The sequence below is a fragment of the Archocentrus centrarchus genome, chromosome 18 (assembly GCF_007364275.1).
Source record: "Archocentrus centrarchus isolate MPI-CPG fArcCen1 chromosome 18, fArcCen1, whole genome shotgun sequence".
Classification (NCBI taxonomy): Eukaryota; Metazoa; Chordata; class Actinopteri; order Cichliformes; family Cichlidae; genus Archocentrus; species Archocentrus centrarchus.
The window spans coordinates 6,340,152-6,363,676 of record NC_044363.1 but is presented as its reverse complement, the minus strand read 5'-3'; the positions used below and the strand labels follow the sequence as shown (position 1 = coordinate 6,363,676).

Genomic DNA, 23,525 nt, shown 5'->3' with positions numbered 1-23,525 from the left:
GAGGGACAAACATGTTTGCCTGTAAAAGAAAACTGACCACAACAAAGAGTGGGAAGGAAAAAAGTCCCAGAATTTTATTTGTTTCAATGATGACAGGCACTGCTTGGAAAACACTGGTTCATGACCATAAGGTAATTAATACATAATGCACCACGCACAAGCTTGAATGCTGGTAACTGTTGGCTGCTTGCGTAGGTTACATTGTAGGATCTATACAAAAATTCAGAGCAGAAGTCTAAATCAGTCATTAAACCTCAGAGGGTTAACCCTCTGGAGTCAGTGGTCGGGCCGGCACATCCAAATTATATTGTAGATTTAAGATGATGCAGCAGCAAGGCGCTGCCTCACTGAGTCTCTATTTCAACTTCAAACTAAATACCAGTTTTTGAATTGTGCCGATAGACCAAGAAAAATCAGAGGATAAATAACTTACACCATGCTTTTTCCTGACTACTGTCCTCATGTTTGATGTACATTTGGTGCAGGAAGAAACTGTAAAAATGAAACGTTCACTAGCAGGAAGTGTTTGTGAGTAAAACAAAAATCATGGTATCCCTTTCCTACTGATGGAAAAATGCACCACATTAACCAATCAAAATTATAGGGCAACATGTGGCATTGGGTTGCGTTAAGTTTTTAGAAATTACAACTTACATTTGTATTTTAAATTAAAAATTGTTAAAAATGTTTTTGTATTAAAAAAAAAATTTCTACTCCGATTTTGTGTTTATGTGATTTTAGGTTCAAATTGTTAATACAGTAGGTCAAAATGAAAACATAACTACAGTCACACATGTGAGGTTGTGCTGAAATAAATGATACCAAACAAGGCAAGGGAAACTACAGGTACATACCCTAGACTCCAGAGGGTTGAAATCAAATATTTATATCACATTTAAAACATGCATTTTGCAAACAGATCAGTTGCATCACAGTGCATCGCAGTGGACCTGTGAGGCTGTGGAGGAGCTCCGCACATGCTTCGAAACTACAGACTGGGACTCAATGAGGGCTGCCTGTGACAGTCTGGATGACTACACAGACACTGTAACCTCGTATATCCACTTCTGCGAGGACAGCATTGTGCCATCACGCACCAGGGTGAGTTATAACAGTGACAAACCCTGGTTTACTCCCAAACTGAAGCAGCTGTGGACTTCCTGATGAACAGGAAGCAGCACGTGAGGCTGGGGAAGAATGTCTCGGACTCCCGGACCATCAGCACTGGCACTCCTCAGGGCTGTGTCCTCTCTCCTCTGCTCTTCTCCCTGTATACCAACTGCTGCACCTCTGACCACCAGTCTGTCAAGCTTATTAAGTTTGCAGACGACATGACTCTCATCGGACTCATCTCAGACGGGGACGAGTCGGCCTACAGGATGGAGGTCAAACGTCTGGTGTCCTGGTGGAGCCACAATAACCTGGTACTGAACGCCCAGAAGACAGTGGAGATTATAGTGGACTTTAGGAAGCACACAGCCCCTCTACCCTCCATCATCCTGACTGACACCCCCATCACCACAGTGGACTCTTCTCGCTTCCTGGGAACTACCATCACCCAGGACCTCAAGTGGGAGCCCACCATCACCTCTGTCGTCAAAAAGGCCCAGCAGAGGATGTACTTCCTGCGGCAGTTGAAGAAATTCAACTTGCCAGCAAGGACCATGGTGCAGTTCTATACTGCCATCATTGAGTCCATCCTTACCTCCTCCATCACTGTGTGGTACGCTGGAGCCACCACTAGGGACAAACAGAGACTACAGCGCGTTGTGCACTCTGCTGAGAAGGTGATTGGCTGTAACCTCCCATCTCTCTAGGACCTGTACACCTCCAGGACACTGGGGCGTGCAGGTCGGATCACAGCCGACCACTCTCACCCTGGGCACAGACTTTTTGACCCTCTCCCCTCAGGCAGGAGGCTACGGTCCATACGGACCAGAACCTCCCGCCATAAGAACAGTTTCTTCCCCTCTGCTGTTGGACTCATGAACAATTACCCTAAGACTGTTACCACCACCCTCCACAAACGCTGATGACCCTATGTCTATGCACCTGTCTGACTGCACTGATGTACATATTAGTGGAATATTAGTCTCTGCACTGTATATTTTGTAAGCTCTAATATCTCTGTATATTTGCAATTTGTATACTTGTATATTGTCTTATAGTTTTTATACTTATTTGTTTTTTTTTTTTCTGTAAGCACGAAGTACCGCAGCAATTTCCTAATGCTGTGAACCTGTTCACCCATATGGCAATAAAAACCTTCTGATTCTGATTCTGATTTGGGTGATGACTGAGGTCACAGAGTATAAATAAGAGCAAAATCCTTGTCTCGTTGGCTACCTGGAAATTGCACTGATTTTTCCCACATTTGGCTACCAGCTGCAAGAACTTGTGGTAACCACTACACCCGCTTTGAATGTTATCAGTCCATCACATGGACATTATTAGCAGTTATCAGTCCCATAAGTATTGTTCAGACTGGCCCTCCTGCATCTACTAGCAGCTCAGTAGGCCGTTATCACCAATTAGGTCGGTAGATGGCTGCTGGGAGGGACTACGATGAATCCCGATCCACTCCAGTTCACTTCACATTGGGAAAGGGCCTGGGGCATGGCAGGTAACCACCAAAATGTGTATTTAGCCTCTTTTAACATTATTTTGTCATTAACATAAAGAAAATGTGTTCAAACCATTGTATTTTTATGTAGCCTGGAAATTGTTACTGCTGTTACTTCCATAAGTATAGTTCAGACAGACCCTCCCGCACCCTCTAGCCTCTGTTGTGCCAAAAAGTGCCATAAAGTGACTCCAATGTTTCTATGTGTATTTATGTGTAATATTTTTGCTTATATTGGTAAATAGAGTGCAGTCAGCATGATTTATGAAGGGCTTATATATAAAATGAAGAAATAAGAATCTTTAGTAGTCTGTGTTATTGTACCTACATTATAATCAATCCAGCGCTTTTTGGCCACTTAAAATATCTTTATAGAACTGTGATGTTATATTTTTAATGTCAATGACATTTACCTTGATTAAAAAATGAAGTTGCTTTGCCACAAACTGATCGCAGCTTCTACCTTGTTATAGAAATGCTGTTTCTTGCTCAAAATGACCTGATATCATTCATGAGAGATATGTTTGACATGTTTCACAGATTATAGGTCAACAAGTCATTTACAGCTGTTTACAGATGTTTGACACGTTTCACAGATTATAGGTCAACAAGTCATTTACAGCTGTTTACAGAAGTTTGACATGTTTCACAGATTATAGGTCAACAAGTCATTTACAGCTGTTTACAGAAGTTTGACATGTTTCACAGATTATAGGTCAACAAGTCATTTACAGCTGTTTAAATACAGGCAAGCATCTTCTGGCAAACACCGAAAATCTCTTTTTGACAGGCGATCACTTTTTGGTACAACACCGGCTCAGTTGGTTCACGTCTACCATTCTAATCACTGATAACCAATGAACTTAATAAAGGCTTCTGTTCAGCTGTTTGCCAGTATAACTGCATTTGAGTTGATCTGTGTCTACTTGCTTGTCTTTTTTTCAGTTCCTATTTTTTCTTTTCTCTCCCACTTTGGTATCATGGCCAAACTCAGGAACAGTGTCCACTTCAGGAGAAACCACATAAAAGTAAAACGGAAAACCATTCATGGAGGCATGAAATTTTCATATCTACAAAAGAGCTCCTCACCTCCCAGCTTAGGTCAGACTGACACACCTGTCCTCAGACCAGTCATGCCTTTGGCTGAAAACATGGGTGATATAACTTGCAACACTTTTGATGAAGAGCCAGCACACAGTAAGGCAAAGAGAAAAGAGGTCAGCCTGTGGGATGCACTGAAAGATCAAATTTTCCAAGTGTTATATGAGTCCTCAGCACCATCCACCAAAATTTGCATTGTTTGCAATGAAAATGGAGAATATCGGTGTCTGGAAAGCAGCACTACTGGTGTATTTTGCACAACTTGTATTAGGAAAACACACATGAATTCTCTGCACCTTCCAGAGAAATGGAATGTAAGTACTTATTCATGAATGTATATTAATTTGCAGTATAAATTAGAATGTATTAAACAGGTTTCTTGATAGCTTTAAAAAAGAAATCTCATGATGTTTGTTTTCTGTCATTTTTCTCTTTAGAGAACCTACTATGAGGCAGCTTGGCTTGAGATAGTGTTGCATTTACCAGATGATCACATCACCCATGCAGTGTACACAAGAGACGTGAACATTTTTGTGAACACAGGTTTGTTCTTAGAAATTCATTATGCAATGTTTTAATATAATTTTTAAATATATGCCAGTTAAATATGGATGCCTATGTAAAGACTGTATCACCTTCATAAAAACCTGAGGTGTTGTTTAGGATGTATTTTCCAGCTCCTTTTACAGCATAACAAAAAGTCAGCATGCATAAATTATAATACATTATTTGCCAGAATTAAGTACAAGCTGCAAGACAAAATTTAATGTTCCCATGAGGACACAAGGTCTTGGGATAAAAAATCCTGATTGACATTTTATCTCTTTCTTTCTTTTTGCTAGGCCAGCTGTGCAACTAGAGTTCCTTTTTGTGTATGTGAAACCAAAGCTTGCACCCCTGTTAAAGTATGGGCTTTGGCCTGCAACACCAGACAAACGGTTTCATCATCTTTTTTTAGAGTGCCAGGTTTGTGTTGAGGGATTTTGCAAAAATTTACGGTGGAAAAACAATCTGACTTTTCCTGAGATAATAAACAATTTCAACCTGATATCTTAGCAATATATTAAATGAATAATTATGTTATATCAGAGATTGTTATAAATTGCTGTTTCTATTCCAAAATGAGATTTTCCTTCCTTCATTCAAGAGCAGGTTATGTCAGTAGTTCATCAAGCAAATGAGGACACAAGATTGTGATTCCAAAGTAGAACATAACGCTGATCATACAATTTAACAGGACAACATTTTTTGTGTATTTAAATATGTTTCCGACTGAAGGGTAATTCAGTCATACTCCTATATTAAGTGGAATTTATTTATGGTCATCGGACACAGAACAAAAGTGTAACGCATTTCCTTTACTTTATTTCCTTGGTGGTGTTGCTTGTATTGTTAACAGTTATGGTGTTCCATATTGATCATATTAACCAAACCATTAAAGCAATAAAGCATTGCAAGGGGTCTATTGAACATAATTTTGAGGAAGGTGCCTATGTTGAAAGCAAAAAGCAAGCACAGATACACAGCAGTCATGAAGCCATTTGAAAGCCTGACTTTAATGTATATCAATTTTAAACCTTATCATATACAGAAATTAATAAAAATATAGAGAAAATGCTCCTTCATCTGTACATATGTTGATGTGAAATAATTTATCAGCAACTATACAGATTGAAATATTTCACTATTATCAGTATGGGTGCAGTGTTGCTGTTCTAATATTGTCTGAGAATGAAATGTGCAGTTGTTACATTAATATATTTGGAATGCTTCCTCTTACCCAAATGGCTTGCTTCCACTTGCTGTAGAAAATGTATTTGTACTCTGTAGTTTGACAATCTAAATGAATTTCAAACTGTCATCCACTTACAAAACTGTCACCTCACTTTATTAGAAAAACACATTTGCATCCATTCACAGTACAAATTACACATTGCCTGCATATATTTGTACGTGCTGTGCAGCAAACATTTTGTGTTCCAATCCAAGTTGTATTAACATTATTTTTCAGAATGCTGAACTATGTAGAACAAAGTATCAACTTCCAAGAACACTTTATGAAAGTAAACTCCTGGCAGTACATCATCTTGCACTTTAAGCTGTGATGCTGGCAACGAACGCACATGTTCTTTTTGAAAACACATGCCATTTATGACCACAGCTGGCACGCACTGCACTGACACCACTAACGCCATTTCTTCATTGTATTCTTCTGCTGAGCATGGCAGATGCAGCAAATGTAAAAGTCCACTAAAAAAACAAAGTGGGGTTTTTGGATCAGGATACTGGATTTATTAAATATTAAAGATGGACCTTCTTTGAAGACATACCATCTACAGTCATTGACACGGTCTAAATTCTTGATTTTTCCACTGGCTCCTCAGTGCTGCGTGCACCTAAAGAAAATGTCACAGGTTAGCAGCACTGTAATTGAAAGAAGCACAGATGCAAGTTAATGTGTTAAGATGAATATGGAACTAATGATGAGTTCATATCATACAATGAAATCACTGTATGCGATGAGCTGATATCCACACATTTATATATTTATTTTCCACCACTTATCTGGATCTGAGTCAGTGGGGCAAAGCTATCCAGACCTTGTTCTATCTCACCAAATCTACCAGGACTTCCAAGGCAATACCAAGGTATTCCCAATCTCTGGTGTCTCCTGGGTCTGGCCTGGGGTCTAACTCTGGTGGGGAACCCTAACCTCCCCATCTGGGAGCCATCCACAAGATATCCTAGACAAAATCCTCTACCACCTCAGCAGGCTACCTTTGATAAAACAGCAGCAGTTCTGCACTGAGCTTCTCCTACATTATGATGCCCCACATAGATAAATACTTTACTGATCCCTAGGGCTGCAACAATTCCTCGAGTAACTCGAATAATTTGATTACAAAAAATCGTTGTAGCAAATTTGTTGCTTTGATGCTTCGTTTAAACTCTGCAGCATTCAGGTGTCTCAGGCCGCTTTTCCACCGACAGGGTTTCGGTGCCGGTGCCAGTATTTGAACCGTTCAGAGGTTTTTCCACTGCAAACGCACTCAGTGCTTGGCCAAAAAACGGGTTCAACTCCAGCCCTGCAAACTAGCTGGTCTCGAACCAAGAACGCGTGACGAAAGAGGCAGAAGAAGGTGACTCTGCCATCTCAATATCAAGTTTTCTACCATATTACATGTGTATTACATGAGAAAAGCAAAGCGATGGGTTGGGTCTTAAGGCTGAACTTGCTGCTTTGTATCAGTTCATATCACAGATAAAAGTGCATACTTGTCATCCTGCTCTAATCATTGTCTGTGTTTACCTCTGTGCTGCACACAGATGCTGCAGTAGTTTGGTTTGGACCAGAACAGTGGCATTTGCGCTCTTCAGCTTCCGTGTCCAGACGAGCACCCGCCCACACTCATACGAAAAGGAGCAGTTCACAGAAACGCGGTGGAAACGCAGGTTCATTCTTAAGCATTTTGCCGGTTCATTGAAACCAGCACCACCACTGGCACGAGAACCAGTACCTCGGCGGTGGAAAAGTAGCATCAGTAGGACATGCCTGGAACACCTCACCTAAGAGTTGCCCAGGAGGCATCCTAGGCAGATCCCCAAACCACCTCAACTGGCTCCTTTTGATGTGGAGGAGCAGCAGCTCTACTTTAAGCTCCTCCCAAATGGCTGCACTCCTCACCCTATCTCTAAGGGAGAGGCCAGTCAATGAGAGGAAGATCATTTCTATATTAAAGCAGCAAAGTTCTTTTGTTTGTGATCCCATATATTAAACTATTTCCAATTTCAAGTTTGCTTTACTTACAGAGTACGGCAAACTGTTGAGTTGCTTATCAGGCTACAGATAATCACACATTGTGCATTTATGGTGATGCTATGATTTTGAAGAGACTGGTACGGTACCCTGCCAAAACCACCAGCCTCATCTAAAATGACATGCAGACATTTCAAAATGTTGTAAACATTTATAGTTCAGCACACACCAGACAACTGAATAATCAGACTGCAGACCAGATGTTATTCATGATACTGTGAATGTTCACTGCATTTCAGAGCAATATGTGCAAAGACACATATTGAATGGCATTTAATAAAACATAGGTCAGTAATTCATTTCTTTTATGAGTCTAAAATGTTATAGTATTATAAAACATGCTTTCTGTATTTTTTGTTGAATATTTTAATCACCTTCTTGGCAAGGGCATCAACTGGCTCTTTGAAAGCAGAGGCAGTTAAGGAGCTTGCTGAAAATTCACTGTAAAAACATTGTAAATAGGGGAGTTAACTGTGCCATATGACAAGTTTGGGTTTGTCAGTGTGTGTGTGTGTGTGTGTGTGTGTGTGTGTGTGTGTGCGCGCCAACCTTTAATGTGCAAAGTTTAGTGTGTCTGTTGAATCCAGAAAAGTAGCGGCGCCTTTGCTGCTCATTTCATGGACTTCTAAGTTGGATCTCTGACAGTCAAATGAAATAACAGCTGTTTCCACCCCCCAGCTTCTCAAGACTGGATACATTTAACAATGTTTAGGACAAAAAAAAAAGACGTAAATATTAAGCATTCATGCAAATATAACAGTTCAGAAAATTTTCATTAACATTTAAAGTTATCTGTACATGTTGATACAAAGTACTGCAAAGAAAAAGAAAATGGGTGTTCCATATAAACATAAAACCAATTCCACAATGCCATTGATTAAAGATGTGTTCTATGAAACTGCACAGCTGTGATGGAGCAAAGTTTGTTCTTTAGATGTGTTGGGCCAGAGGGCACTTTAAGAGACCTTCTGTGGTTGCCAATCCAGTTCTGAAAGATAAATAAAGATCAAGACAACATCCATGCATTTCTTTCCGCTTATCCTTTTCAGAGTCGCAGGGGGGCAGAAATCTATCACGACATTATAAAGATAACAATGTAACTGTGTTGATACTATTTTCATATCACAATGCTTCACTTGAAACCAAATGTATCTGTAGTAACAACATATATGAATCTTACATCTATAACGCCTGGTGCCAAACCAGTGGCTTCTGCTGCTGTGGGGATCTTAGAGTGCCAACACTTGAGGAATTTCTTTTGCTCCTTTGTTATAATGGTTCTGTCTTCTCGATAAACGATAAAGACAAAGCAAATCAGCACTAACAAAAACAATATTAAAGAGAAGCACAAATTTTATACCATTTTGCCAGAGAAAACACCAACCAAAAGCAGTTACACATACCTCTGCTTGACATTAGGCCTAAAAGAAAGACAGAAAACACTTACATGATGAAACAGAAGAAACTGTTTTTTTTTTGTTATGTGCTGCATGTGTATTTGTCAGATATGCTACTCTTTTTATGAAACAGATATTAAAGTATGAGGGTAACCTACTATACATGGACAGCATGTGATGTGTACACAAACAACAAAAATGGATTCAATTGGGCCTACCTGGTCTAGCCAAAGGATAGCAGCAAGGACCTGATGAAACAGATCCTATTTTTTTTTACTAATTTATTTAAGTGACATATCTGACACATGGGAAGTAAAGTCTAACTGAACACTAGTAACACTATTCATTTTAAAAGCACGGCATGCAGCGCTTTGACGTTAGCATCACTTAAAGTAATACAGCAGTAACAACCAATTTCCAGGCTACATTAGCATAAAAATAATAAGGTTTGAACATATTTTCTTTATGATAACTGTTTCAGTTAATGACAAAATAATGTTAAAAGAGGCTAAATACACATTTTGGTGTTTACCTGCCATGCCCCAGGCCCTGTCCCGGTGTGAAGTGAACTGGAGTGGATGTCTGGAATGGATCAGGAATCATCAACATCATCATCATAGTCCCTCCCAACCGCCATCTACCAATCTAATTGGTGATAACGGCCTACTGAGCCAGCTAGTAGGTGCCATTTACAGTATTTCTGAATTGCTAAAATGCTAAACTCCATTCCCCAAACAAAATCGACAGAGGCCTAAATGAATTTCATGAATCACACACTCTTTTGGTAAAACTGCTAACACAGTTCAGGCACTGGTGCAACTCGATCACTCGTTTTGCGCAACAGCAAACACATTCTGTCACTAAACACACGTCACACCTACGTTGCAAAACAGTAAACACTGGCAGCAGAATGCAAACTCCAACACCACTGTCATCTGTTACACACAGCAACTCACAATTGAATACGTGTCCAATGATGTGAACAGACCAAACGGGCAGGATAAAAGTCGGGTCAAAGTGCAGGTGGCACATGGGCATCTACAATGGACATAGATGTACAGAGAGGCAGAGGAGGAAGAGTGTGTGTGAGAGGTGTTGGACGAAGAGGAAAAGGATGAGGACGTGGATGACCGAGAGCATTCATCACTGATATGGGCAACTATCGTACACAATGTCCTCGTACATAGGATGTCAATGAGGGAAGCAGGACAACTGAGTGTACAACTGAATCTGGGCAGATTGACTGCACTCTTTGTCAACATGGTCCTTCAGAACAATGGCATCTCTCTCTGAGAAATCCAGCAGAGAATGATAGAAGACAATGACAAAACTTTAATGGCATCAACAGTGGCATTGTCAACGATTGACCGGGTACTCCAACACAACAGACTCAGCATGAAACAGGTGTACAGAGCACCCACTGAGCGCAACTCTGCAAGGGTCACTGAGCTAGGAAACCAGTATGTGCAAGCAAGTGTTACCTACGCACGCACACACACACACACTCAGGACTGATAGGCAGAGTGCAATTTCATTCTCACAAGCCTGCTGTTACTGCAGGCTAGTAGTTCCAGTTGCAACTTCCACAGTACTGTAAACTATATGGTAACCTACAAACATCAGGAATGCACATACTGTCTTTCTGTACCATTTTCACTTCGCTACCATTTATCTGGGATTATTACACAGAGTGTTTGAACTGGATGCCATGGAAGGGCCCAATGAATATATCTACATGGATAAAGCAGGATTCAATCTTTCAAAAATGAGGCAGAGAGGCAGGAATATAATAGGTCATCGTGCTATTGTGGAGGTCCCTGGCCAGCATGGTGGCAATGTCAACCTCTGTGCAGTCATTAGTAACTGGGGGGTTCACCGTCATGCAAACCTGGGACCATACAATATTTAACATGTCCTCACATTTCTGGGTGTTCTACAGGATATCATGGCTGTACATGATCAACTGGATCAGCATGTGGTGCCACCTGTATATGTCATAGTTTGAGACAATGTGAACTTCCACTGTGCTGTCCAGATACATCAGTGGTTCACACATGAACATTTTCCTGCCACCATACAGCCCTAAGAGTAGTTGTTTTCTGGTGACGGTGGAAGGTGTTTGACTGCCAGCTCTACACCAGGGAGAATTCATTGGAGGCAACAAAGCATGCATGACAATATGACTGTGGAGAACTGTCAAGGCTGGATTCAGCACAAGAGGGATTTTCTCCAATTGCCTGGCAAGAGACCACAGTGCCTGTGATGTAGATGAGGTCCTCTGGCTGGACTACGCACACAGACATGATGGTGCAGACTGAATCTGTGTCCTACAGTGCTGTGTTTTTCATGTGTTTTTTAATTTTTATTTTTTGTCTGTCTACATTCAGCACTATCATGTCACTCTGAGTACTACAGTGTTTTTGTGTACAAACATTTTCTGTTTACTACATGCCCTGGGTGCTGTATTTTAAATTATTTGATGTAGCATGTAACAAAGTCTTTTAAATACATTTTTTACTTGCTTAAAGTGTGATCTCCCCACACACACGCAACTGATTTTTGCAGTGATGGTTTGATTTTGACAGGAAAGAATGGGATTTTGTGAAATCAGCTTGAGCTTTTGGATTTGTCTTTAAAGTTTAGGGAAAATGGGTGGTGGACTCAGGAAATGTGTTTTAGCAATTGAGAAATACTGTAATTTATAAACAAAGAAAGCTGCTTCTACTAAAACTCCAAAATATCAAATTTAGTCTCTACTTTTTTTGTTGTGAGTTAATCTGTGATTTGTGAGATGCTGCAGGAGCCTGAAGCGCTTCTTGCAGAGTTCACACTCAAAGGGCCTCTCACCGGTGTGGATGCTCACGTGCTTGGTGAGGTTGCCTTTGTAGTTGAATTGCTTCCCACATTCTTTACACACATAAGGTTTCTCCCCCGAGTGGATCAGCTGGTGTTTCCTCAAATTCATAACCTGGGCAAAACACTTTCCACACTGAGAACAACGGTGTGGTTTTTCTGCTGTCTGGCAGCACTTGTGATTGGCTAACTCCTTTTGCTCTGTGAATTCCTGCTTACACTCGGCGCACTCAGGAAATGTGTTTTAGCAATTGAGAAATACTGTAATTTATAAACAAAGAAAGCTGCTTCTACTAAAACTCCAAAATATCAAATTTAGTCTCTACTTTTTTTGTTGTGAGTTAATCTGTGATTTGTGAGATGCTGCAGGAGCCTGAAGCGCTTCTTGCAGAGTTCACACTCAAAGGGCCTCTCACCGGTGTGGATGCTCACGTGCTTGGTGAGGTTGCCTTTGTAGTTGAATTGCTTCCCACATTCTTTACACACATAAGGTTTCTCCCCCGAGTGGATCAGCTGGTGTTTCCTCAAATTCATAACCTGGGCAAAACACTTTCCACACTGAGAACAACGGTGTGGTTTTTCTGCTGTCTGGCAGCACTTGTGATTGGCTAACTCCTTTTGCTCTGTGAATTCCTGCTTACACTCGGCGCAACGTGGTGGTTTCTCTTCATGAGAAGATCGATGTGCTTTTAATGTTGATGGATGACAGTAACCTTTTCCACACTTGTCACACTTGTATGGTTTCTCCCCCCTGTGGCCACGTTCGTGGAATATCAGGTGCTGATGCAGTCGGAAACTTTTGTTACACTGTGAACAGCGAAACTGCCTCTCCCCAGTGTGTATCAGCTCGTGTGTCCTCAAGTTGCTCCTAATACTGAAGGCCTTCGGGCAGAAGCTGCACTTGAATGGTTGCTCTCCAGTGTGCGTGCGGATGTGTGAAACCAGTGTCTGCCGCAGTCTAAACTTCTTTGCACAAAGCTGACACTGGTATGGTTTCTCCCCTGTGTGGATTCGCTCGTGCTTCTTCAGTTTTGTAAGCTGTTTGAAGCTTTTCGCACAGTAGCTGCAGTTGTGTGGTCTCTCCTCAGAATGACTGAGCATGTGAATTTTAAGGTCCCCATGCCTGGCGCAGGTCTTGCCGCACTGGTCACATTTATAAGGTTTTTCCCCTGTATGGATTGGCATGTGCGCCTTCAGAGTCCCTTCCCTTCCAAACTGCTTCCCGCACACCTCGCAGTGGTAAATTTTTTCCCCAGTGTGAGTGAGGAGATGCTGCCGCAAGGTGTGTAACACACTGAAGCTCTTACCGCACTGCGTGCAGGTGTGAGGCCTCTCTTGGGTTCTTGTTCTGATGCAGTTATAGCGCTGGTGTCGGAGGACATTGCTCTTCCTTGCAAAGGACTTCCCACAGTGCTCACAGTGATGGCGCCGGGGTTCGAGTGCAGCATACTGTTGGATCCTCTCTGTTTGGTCTTTATTGGTTGAAAGCACATAAGAAAGAGTGTTTAGGAAGGGGGGGCAAAGAAATAATATTTAAAATTCATTATTCACCTACTAAGTTGAAATTAAAAGAAGAGAAATACAGCCATTAAAGAGGGAAATCAAAACAAAAAATAATTTATGTATGAATTTCTTCTCAGCCTATTAATGAAAAAAGTGTGATATCAATTGTAAGTCAAGTAAAATAAATTCCAAAAACCAGTGATAACAGGTGCAGGTGCTGGTCATTAAATTAGAATATCGTGAAAAAGTTGATTTATTTATTTCATTTATTCATTCATTCATTACACACAAACACTTGAATTATATCAGTCTATTTCTTTTCATTTTGATGATTATAACTGACAACTAATGAAAACCCCAAATTCAGTATCTCAGAAAATTAGAATATTACTTAAGTCCAATATAAAAAAAGGATTTTTAGAAATGTTGGCCAACTGAAAACTCTGAACATTGGAAAGTATGAGCATGTACAGCACTCAATACTTAGTTGCGGCTCCTTTTGCCTGGATTACTGCAGCAATGTGGCGTGGCATGGAGTCGATCAGTCTGTGGCACTGCTCAGGTGTTATGAGAGCCCAGGTTGCTCTGATAGTGGCCTTCAGCTCTTCTGAATTGTTGGGTCTGGCATATCGCATCGTCCTCTTCACAATACCCCATAGATTTTCTATGGGGTTATGGTCAGGCAAGTTTGCTGTCCAGTTAAGAACAGTGATACCATGGTCCTTAAAGCAGGTACTGGCAGCTTTGGCACTGTGTGCAGGTGCCAAGTCCTGTTGGAAAATGAAATCTGCATCTCCATGAAGTTGGTCAGCAGCAGGAAGCATGAAATGCTCTAAAACTTCCTGGTAGACGGCTGCGTTGACCTTGGACCTCAGAAAACACAGTGGACCAACACCAGCAGATGACATGGCACCCCAAACCATCACTGACTGTGGAAACTTTACACTGGACCTCAGCCAACATGGATTCTGTGCCTCTCCTCTCTTCCTCCAGACTCTGGGACCTTGATTTCCAAAGGAAATGCAAAATTGACTTTGATCAGAGAACATAACTTTGGAGCACTCAGCAGCAGTCCAGTCCTTTTTGTCTTTAGCCCAGGCGAGACACTTCTGACGCCATCTCTTGTTCAAGAGTGGCTCGACACGAGGACTGTGACAGCTGAAACCCATGTCTGCATACGTCTGTGCGTGGTGGTTGTTGAAGCACTGACTCCAGCTCTTTGTGAATCTCCCCCACATTTTTGAATGGGTTTTGTTTCACAATCCTCTCCAGGGTGCAGTTATCCCTGTTGTTGTACACTTTTTTCTACCACATCTTTTCCTTCCCCTCGCCTCTCTATTAATGTGCTTGGACACAGAGCTCTGTGAACAGCCAGCCTCTTTAGCAATGACCTTTTGTGTCTTGCCCTACTTGTGCAAGGTGTCAAAGGTCATCTTTTGGACAACTGTCAAGTCTTCCCCATGATTGTGTAGCCTACAGAACTAGACTAGAGACCAGAGAGACCATTTAAAGGCCTTTGCAGGTATTTTGAATTTATTAGCTGATTAGACTGTGGCACCAGGTGTCTTCAATTTTGAACCTTTTCACAATATTCTAATTTTCTGAGATACTGATTTGGGGATTTTCATTAGTTGTCAGTTATAATCATCAAAATTAAAAGAAATAAACATTTGAAATATATCAGTCTGTGTGTAATGAATGAATATAATATACAAGTTTCACTTTTTGGATGGAATTACTAAATACAGCAACTTTTTCATGATATTCTAATTTTATGACGAGCACCTGTACATAAAGAATTTATATACTTTTTAGTTTTTTTGGACTTTATTTTTTTCTATTTTTTTTTCATATTGAGCACATATTATAAACAAATTAATATGTTTATTTTTTCTAAGATTAATGAATCATCATTTGTGGGCCTAAATATGTTCAGAAACCCATCAGGACTGATGAAAATTTTATTCCACATCAAAATGGCTCTATAATGTCCCACACAAAATTGCTACAAAGCAGTTGCTGCTTCCCATACATGTATGAAATATGGTATGCTGTAAAGCTAACAGGAAACAAGACATTCTGAATTTAGGGAGGCAATTTTTAAGGTTTTATACTTTAATGACCTCCTAAAAACTTGTAGTTGTGTAGTCAGTGTAATCTGAAGACCTTGCTGACAGTGAATTTCAAGGCTTTTGAATTTTCATTGAAGGGTGTTTCTCTTCCACTATGGTGAATTTTAATCATTTGTAATTCACACATAGAATTGTGCAATATGGCTCAAACTTCTCTTGTTTGATGAAAGTCCAGGCCTGAACAACTCTACTCACAAGATCTAATGATGTCATAGCACCACCTAGAGGCAACAGGATAGAGCACCAAGTTACTGCAACTAAAATATAAACGGACAGACTCAATAACGCATCATGATGTACATGGCAGTGGGTGTTCTCTACCCCCACAGAGTGGGAACGGGAAGTGATAGGTAACTATGCAAAAGACAAAAATTTCATTATTATTAGACCTTTTTTTCTATTTAATAAATGCTCCTTTCGTTAAGTAGTTTCTATTTTATTGGGTCATATTGTATTTTATTTAGATAGGGCCAGTAGTGGTTTACACATTTGCCACACAAGAAAAAGATTCCTGGTTTGATCCAAGGAGGAGAAACAAATCCCTCTGGATTTTGTGCCATAAAGATCTCGCAAATCAAATATGCAAAGCTACCCACAGTGGTAAACCTTTGTGAATAACTGAAGAGCTGAAAGTAGCTTTATTCTATTAATCCTATGATTTGGTGTTTGCACTTTTAGCTGTTGAAAAATCAGGAACTTCCCAACTTCTTGGATCAGTAAAATATATTGTACGAATTAAAATATCTTGGCGCGCACCTGGCCCTTTGTAGCCTAAGTTGGCACAGATGAAACGCTCACTCTCTCTTCCATTACACCTGGCATGTTAGTTTATGTTTATTTGTTTGTATATAAGTAAATTGCTTGTGTGAACTCCCTCTTTGTCACAGCCATCGAGCCAGTCGGTGACAACCATTAAGCAACCAAGCTATGCCAGCAACCAAGATGACCAAGTGAGGTCATTTATGATCCTGTTTCGGTTTAAACTTTATGGTCTCCTTTTGTGTCCCTCAAACCTTCTCATGCAAAAAATTATGATTTTCAATCCCTTTTATTCAAAAAGGTTGAATGTTAGCCATATGGCTTCTGTAGCAGTAAGTCTTGCTGCTTGAGGTATGCATAATCATTATGTTATGATCAGTGGAAAATTACAGAAACAAGACTTTCCATTATTGTCACACCATATATTAATAATATATAATATATATCATAACATATATTATAATATAATATAATCTTTCTAGTCCCTGTCAGTACTCTAGCTGCAGCATATTGGATCAGCTGAAGGCTTTTCAGGGAGCTTTTAGGACAGCCTGATAATAATGAATTATAATAATTATTGAGGCATATATATGCATACACCTGATTGGCTAGAAACCAAACCCTATCATCAAAAAGCATTAAAACACTCAGCTTCAGTTTTTTACTTAGTATTTACCTCCAGACGTGCTCTCAGAGGTTTCCACAGCTTCAGCGTCAGTGTCTTGTTGATTCGTCTCCTTTCTGTCTAATATAGTGTCATCTACCTGACTTTTTTGTGAGGTTACATCCACTTCTTGCTGACATACGCCTGAATTGGCGCCCAGCATGGCTGTTTTGAGTGACTCTGATAGTTTGGGGCACTGCATGAGCCACGCCGTCCCTTCTGTGCCATGACGGTTCTCCTCAAACACCAACAGCGTGCCATCAGTTCCATGATCCTCTTCAGTTTTGGTTTCCACCAGGATGAAATTTTTATCATCTTCTTCTTTAAACAAATTACTCTCTGCTGTGATTCCACTGTCCTGCCACACTGGCTGCTGCTCCAGCTTCAGGTAGTCATACTCTCTCTCCAACTGCTCATCCTCCTGTTTCAGCTTGAGCTCCAAGGTGTTATGATTCAGATGGTCACTGTCACCATTTAGTCCTGGAGTTTTCATGCATTCCACCAATGACACAGACAGATCCATTTGAGTGAGGCTGTCAGATGAGTCTGAAAGGGTGACATGTAGAAGTAGTTACAGAAAACTGATGGATTATATGGTGACCTCTTCTGGTTTCAGGGTTTTTACTCTACTTTGAAAGGTGGCTACAGGCTTTGCTCAGATTCAGATGCAAAGTGTGATCCAAAAGCTGAAACTTGATTACAATTGGACTGTTTGCCCATTCACAATCATTTTAAATAGACTCCAGCATGGTGACCAATTTAAGATTGCTACTCAGAAGTCCCATTGGGACCACTTCCACTGTTTACTCTTTGACTTTTACAATCATGTCAACTAAGATATTTTCAATTTTCTCACCAGGGAGGCCTTTTCAATATCTAGCTTAATATGCTGCACAGGCTCATCATTTTATTTTGGAGGGGCTAGTAGAACTGCTTTGCACACGTCGATGTTTTTAAAAACAGATAACAGTTTTTATAGTGTACATTGCTGCTGCGTTTTCAGTTTTCGTTTCCAGAAAGTTGGCAGTTCAAAAACACAGGACTGTTAGTTATACATGTAACCAGCATACACATCTATAGATATTACAGTACATCCACTAACAAGAAACTTCGGTTTCAAGTGACTTCAGTCTCTCTCTCTGAATGGTCATTTTACATGTAAAGATAGCCAAAAATCACAAAACAGCAGAGATCTTAATTGGTGTGAATGAGGATTTTAGGCTGGTGTACAGTAGCCTCACTTTTTCATGCCTGTACGGTCAACTGACAGAGAGGTTAGGTCCTTGGTTCCTCAGATAACAGGAGTGCATGATATGGACCACAGCTGGCACTGAAAATGTGGAGCTTGATGTGCCAAAGGTGTCAGTCCTGTAATATACTAGTGATAAAACAGTGTTCCAGCTAGCGGTTGATCGCCAGGCGTTGCGCCTTGCTGAGACACTCTTGCGACGGGCTCAGGATGTCACCGCTTCATTTTCGGAACTCTGCTGTCACTGCATTTAGAAAACAGGAGCGCACCTCGACTCGGCTAGGCTGCTGCCATTATCACCACTTGCGCCTGTATAATTTCACCGCATTTGCAATTTACCACAGAGCACGGGCAGTTTCATTCACAATGTGAACACATGATCTCGCTACAGTCGTGCGCGCCCTTGATTTGGAAAAAAACAATCCTTTAACACAAGTGAACCGCTGACAAATTTTTCCTCGCCCCCACTGCTCTGTGCTGTGAATGTGCTCGCTATGCAGAGAATGTCAGCTGTTTCTTTTCTTTACTTCAGCTGTAGCCACTAGAAAGGATCGCTATAACCAGTTTGCTATGGGGCTGCCATTAGCACTAGTGATCGTTCGGTGCCGGACGATCACTAGATCACCTCGGGCGAGTGAGTACGGGAAAAGGACCGGCAAAGTGTACCTGATTCTAATGGAATGCCGTCAAATCGCAGCGAGTCGAGTCGACCGGTGCTGAATCATTCCGTATGGAAACGTGGCTTTGTTCACTTGTTAAATTGAATTGAAGTCTTCTAATCAAGGTATTTCCTTCTCACTGTTGCCAAGTGCTCGCTCATAGAGGGTCGTTTTGACTGTTGGGTTTTCTCTGTGATCATTACAGGTCCTTAATAGGGATGGCACGATACTACTTTTTTATGTCGATTCCAATACCGATATTTTACATTGGATATCTGCCGATACAGATACAAATCCGATCTTTCAAAAAGAAAAAAAAAAGTTTAAATGCCTGGATACATTTACATAGTCAAAGCCTCTCACATGACAAAATTAAAATCTTTTAGTTGTCCCACGTACAAGACTAAGGATCAGGGGAGACAGAGCTTTTCAGGCAGTGGTGCCAAAGCTCTGGAACGGTTTACCACTCCAGCTCCGTTTAGCTGACTCTGTGGCATCTTTTCAAAAACAGTTGGAAAACTTTTCTGTTTAACCAGGCTTTCTGTTGACTGTATTTTTATTCTTTTAATATGGTAATGTTAATGTGTTTTTTAACATGGTGTTTTATCTGTGTTTTTTTGATATTGTGTTTTAATTATTGTAATAAACTTTACTTACAACAATCGCTCTATCACCTGAATCCTGTTGCTCCTATGTGAGAAGGTAATGTATTGGCTTATGTTATGTTGCAAATTTCATTAGGGCTACAACTTTTGCTTATTTTAGTAATCAAGTATTCTATCAAATAGTGTCAAAGGGAATCCGTCGCAGCGACGGAGAACTAAGGGGGTTGTTTTTTAACTCCTGATTCACTCCATTCCAGTAGGAGGCAGTAATGCAGCTCCAAGCTGGTTTGGTCAACTGCAAACCCACAAAAAGAAGACGACAGAGAACTGTAATGGAGCTAATGTGGGCAAAACGCTATGTAATGCATCGGATTGCATTTTTTATTTCTTTCCGATATCCGATCCAGTATTTTAGGTCAGAATTGGACCGATACCGATTCCGACCTAGTCCTAACCTTACAATATAAAGCACATTGAGGCGACTGTTGTGATTTGCCGCTACACAAATAAAATTGAACTGAAGTCAAGGTATTTGCAGTTTGACAAACTGGAGGACATTCAGCAGACAACAATCCAGTAGGACATGAGGGGCTTTAGATTTTTTTTTTTTTAAGGTTCAGTGCAGGAACATTTTGATCGCACCTCTCAAAGAGAACGATTAAGGTGCATGTCCTCATAAATACAGTTTAAAAAAAAAAATCCACAGTGGAAAGTGGTAGAGATTTATAATGGAGTAGGTCAAAATTTTACTTACTATTTTGTGTAAAAATGTTTTTCATGGCTGCTGGAAGTGGAAGCACAGAGACAACCAACCAGTTAAAAGAAACCATTTCCAGTCTGTTGCATGTAAGCTGCAGAAAGTGAAGATGTGATATTGCATTTCTGACTGCTGCTCACCTTTGGGCTCTGTTCCCAGGACTCCCGGAGTCTTCATACAGTCCACCAGGCAGACCGAAAGCTCCTTGAAGCCCAGCAGAGACAAACTGCTCACTGAGTCCATGATCGCCCGTCAGAAGACCTGAAAGACATTCAGGTTCAGCATGTTCTGGGTTTTTCTTGCATATAAATATTTTGGCACAGGCCAAAGATGCTTTGGTCAGTGCGAAAAGAAAATTACTAGCACTGTGATAAAAATATTTTAGCCAGTATTTGATTAAGAGAATTTGTTTACTCAGGCGTGAATACCTGTTTGTCAAATGGCAAAAAAAACATGGGAAAAAACTAAGTACAATTGCTAACAAAGATTCTTTGCCTTTCCTGTAAGTGGACTAATCAAGCTTATGTGCATAGCCCTATTACCAGTGAAACAAATGTTCAACACCTCAATCAATAAGAAGTTTAAAGATTAACCAGTTATCAAGAAGAAATAAAGGAGGTATTTCTCTCTCTTACACTATTTACACCTTGCAGTGTGTTTTCTCTGTTTAAACTTGAGACGCAGCTCTGTTTTATGCTTCCTGAGCCTCTTGGTAATATGTAGGTTATAATTACTCCTGCTTGAGCTCCTAAATCAGTGATGACAATGTAACTGTTTTTGCTCATTCCCCTTCAGTTTATCGCTGAATGAGCTCTCGGAGGCTAACTTTAGCTTAGCTCCCGTTTTAGCAGTGTTACAGCACAGACAGAAGTGTCAGCTCTGATAGCCTGCTCTCCTTAGACTGAACACAAGAGGAAAAAGCCTCCCTCACACAGCGTGAACTCACCAAAAGAAGTTCAGTCCGCTCTTTGCTCGTTCTCCCCGGCCAAACTCTGGAGCTAAACCGCTCGTACAGCTGAATTTCCTCTCCGTATAAACACGGATAAATCTCCACTTGATGTATTTTCCGCTTTCGAGTTGCAAAACTGGCTTCTCGTCTTTTTATAACGTAACGGGGAAATAAACTATTTAAGAAAAACACATGGAAACAACTTGGGAAAGAAATTCGAAGCATGTGTTCTGTATTTTTCCAAGTTAGGTGAGGAACGGGATACGCAACCAATGAGCTTCAACGAAAGGAGGAGAAGGCGGGCTCTTTTGCAGGATTAGCGCCAATCACAGCAATGCAAGAAAATAAACAGACGGGTTGCAGCTTAGGTCAAAACTAATGAAAACGCATTTTTGTACCTCCAAAAACAACCGTTGCCTCAAGGGGTAAAGACGGTATAGTAATACATAGAAATACCAACAATCCCCTATGAGCAAGCACTTGGTGAGAGTGGGAAGGATATATTCTGCATATAAATACCTTAGGAACTACAAGTACACCAGCACTCTGAGAGTGAAAATGCTCTATTGGGGTGATACTATAAGGTCTTTGAGATACCATGGGACCTGATCATTTAAGCCTTTGTATGTGAGGAGAAGGATTTTAATTTTGATTCTGGAAGAGAAGCCAATATGGGAGAAATATGTTCTCTCTTTCTAGTCCCTGTCAGTACTCTAGCAGCAGCATTTTGGATCTTTTTTTTTTTTTTTTTTTTTTTTGTGAACAGCCTGATAATGTTAAATTACAATAGTCCAGCCAAGAAGTAACAAATGCATGAATTAGCTTTTCAGGCTTCACTCTGAGACAGTGCCGTACAGAAACTGACTATTGCTGTTTCTGTACTGTGATAAATTCTGAAACCTGATAAGTTAACAACTCAACAATTTTTCGGTCAAGTTATGGCTTTTTTTAAGTGCCACAACACTGTCGCAGTTCAACAAACTTTTAATAATGAAAATATTACTTAGAAAGAACAAGCAGAAATAAAGGAGATGGGAGCTGCAGAAAAAACAAGTAAAAGAAGATGACTGGCCACTGTGTGAATCAACCACACAATGGGCTGCTGGCTCCATCTTCTCACCTAAAATAACATTAATACGGTAAACTAATTGAACCAAAACCAAAAACGGGACTCATGTCTGTCAAATCTGTCATGCCTCGAGGGTTTTTGGTGTGTGTTGTGTGGATGTGTTGTGTTTTTCCCCTGTCCTTCCTCCGTGATGTGGGCGTGTTTGGAGACTGGCTGACGGACCTCGAGGCGGCTACCTCCTGAGACTCCTTCTTGGGCAGGCACTCAGCGGTGCTGCTCCACACCTGTGCCGAGTTTGGTAATCACGCAGACTTCTTAAGCTGACAGCAGGCAATCAGTCTTCGCTGGATCATTGACTAAGTCACAGTCAGTGTTGGCCGCTTGTATATTGATTCTCTGCTCATCTGTGCTTTGACTTACCTGCTTTTCGCTCCTTGCCCTAGATCCGCTGCGGAAGTTCCTGCGTGTGTTTTCCCCGTCGCCGCCTCGCCCTCTCGTCTCCTAACGCCACTTGTCACACTGCCTTGCTACCCCCCTTGCCAGCCTGCTCTCACATCACCCCAGCCACTGCTCGCTCTCTCTGGATTCCCCTTGGCAAACCTCACGCAATCAGCCACCGCCCAGCCTGCGCTCGCCAAAACCCTTCAGGAAACTCTCATTCAATTCCGCACAATCAATAAATCACATTGTCATCTTTTAAGCGTTGTCTGTGTCCCCTTCTTCAAGTCCTGACAAAATCAGCACTAACAAAAACAATATTAAAGAGAAGCACAAATTTTATACCATTTTGCCAGAGAAAACACCAACCAAAAGCAGTTACACATACCTCTGCTTAACATTAGGCCTAAAAGAAAGACAGAAAACACTTACATGATGAAACAGAAGAAACAAAGACAGGTTTTTCTGTTATGTGCTGCGTGTGTATTTGTCAGATATGCTATTCTTTTTATGAAACAGATATTAAAGTATGAGGGTAACCTACTATACATGGACAGCATGTGATGTGTACACAAACAACAAAAATGGATTCAATTGGGCCTACCTGGTCTAGCCAAAGGATAGCAGCAAGGACCTGATGAAACAAACCCTATTTTTTTACTAATTTATTTAAGTGACATATCTGACACATGGGAAGTAAAGTCTAACTGAACACTAGCAACGCTATTCATTGTGGGGTGGCTGTAGCTCAGTAGGTAGAGCAGGTCACCTACTGATCGGAAGGTCAGCGGTTCGAATCCTGGCTACTCCGGGCTACATGCCAATGTATCCTTGGGCAAGATACTTAACCCCAAGTTGCTCTCCGACCGTTCTGTCGGAGTATGAATGTGAGTGAATGTTAGTTAATTAAAAAAAGCACTTAGCTTCATAAAAATGGAAGTGCTTGTATG

General features: G+C 40.9%; 1 protein-coding gene and 1 long non-coding RNA gene across 8 annotated transcripts; both read right to left on the bottom strand.

Annotated features, from left to right (window-relative positions):
• Positions 1-5,278: 5,278 nt before the first annotated feature.
• Positions 5,279-7,569, bottom strand: LOC115797119 (uncharacterized). The gene is made up of 3 exons (XR_004021386.1): positions 7,533-7,569; positions 6,055-6,120; positions 5,279-5,974 (listed from the first exon to the last, which is right to left on the bottom strand). It is a non-coding gene; the product is annotated as an uncharacterized LOC115797119 (long non-coding RNA).
• A 544-nt stretch (positions 7,570-8,113) lies between these two features.
• Positions 8,114-21,172, bottom strand: LOC115797113 (zinc finger protein 883-like). 7 transcript variants are annotated; one of them, XM_030753594.1, is made up of 10 exons: positions 21,066-21,172; positions 20,260-20,380; positions 20,117-20,146; positions 16,862-17,395; positions 13,099-13,263; positions 9,471-9,520; positions 9,157-9,186; positions 8,945-8,962; positions 8,722-8,825; positions 8,263-8,529 (listed from the first exon to the last, which is right to left on the bottom strand). In XM_030753594.1, the coding sequence occupies exons 2-8, from the start codon at positions 20,360-20,362 to the stop codon at positions 8,957-8,959; spliced, it is 918 nt and encodes a 305-aa protein (XP_030609454.1). In that variant the 5' UTR covers positions 20,363-20,380; positions 21,066-21,172; the 3' UTR covers positions 8,263-8,529; positions 8,722-8,825; positions 8,945-8,956. The 7 variants fall into 7 exon arrangements, with proteins under 7 accessions (XP_030609450.1, XP_030609454.1, XP_030609449.1 ...); XM_030753590.1 differs by lacking the exons at positions 8,263-8,529; positions 9,157-9,186 and adding an exon at positions 8,114-8,229 and having other exon boundaries at positions 11,786-13,263; XM_030753589.1 differs by lacking the exon at positions 9,157-9,186 and having other exon boundaries at positions 11,786-13,263.
• Positions 21,173-23,525: the final 2,353 nt, after the last annotated feature.

Excerpts from the sequence above, each read along its gene's own strand:
- LOC115797113 (XM_030753590.1), bottom strand. The coding sequence starts at position 20,362 with ATGGACTCAGTGAGCAGTTTGTCTCTGCTGGGCTTCAAGGAGCTTTCG. Across the intron at positions 17,396-20,116 it reads AAACATTTTTACACAAAATA|ACTCATCTGACAGCCTCACT; the intron begins GTAAGTAAAATT and ends TCACCCTTTCAG. Across the intron at positions 13,264-16,861 it reads CTCTGAGAGCACGTCTGGAG|ACCAAACAGAGAGGATCCAA; the intron begins GTAAATACTAAG and ends CAACCAATAAAG.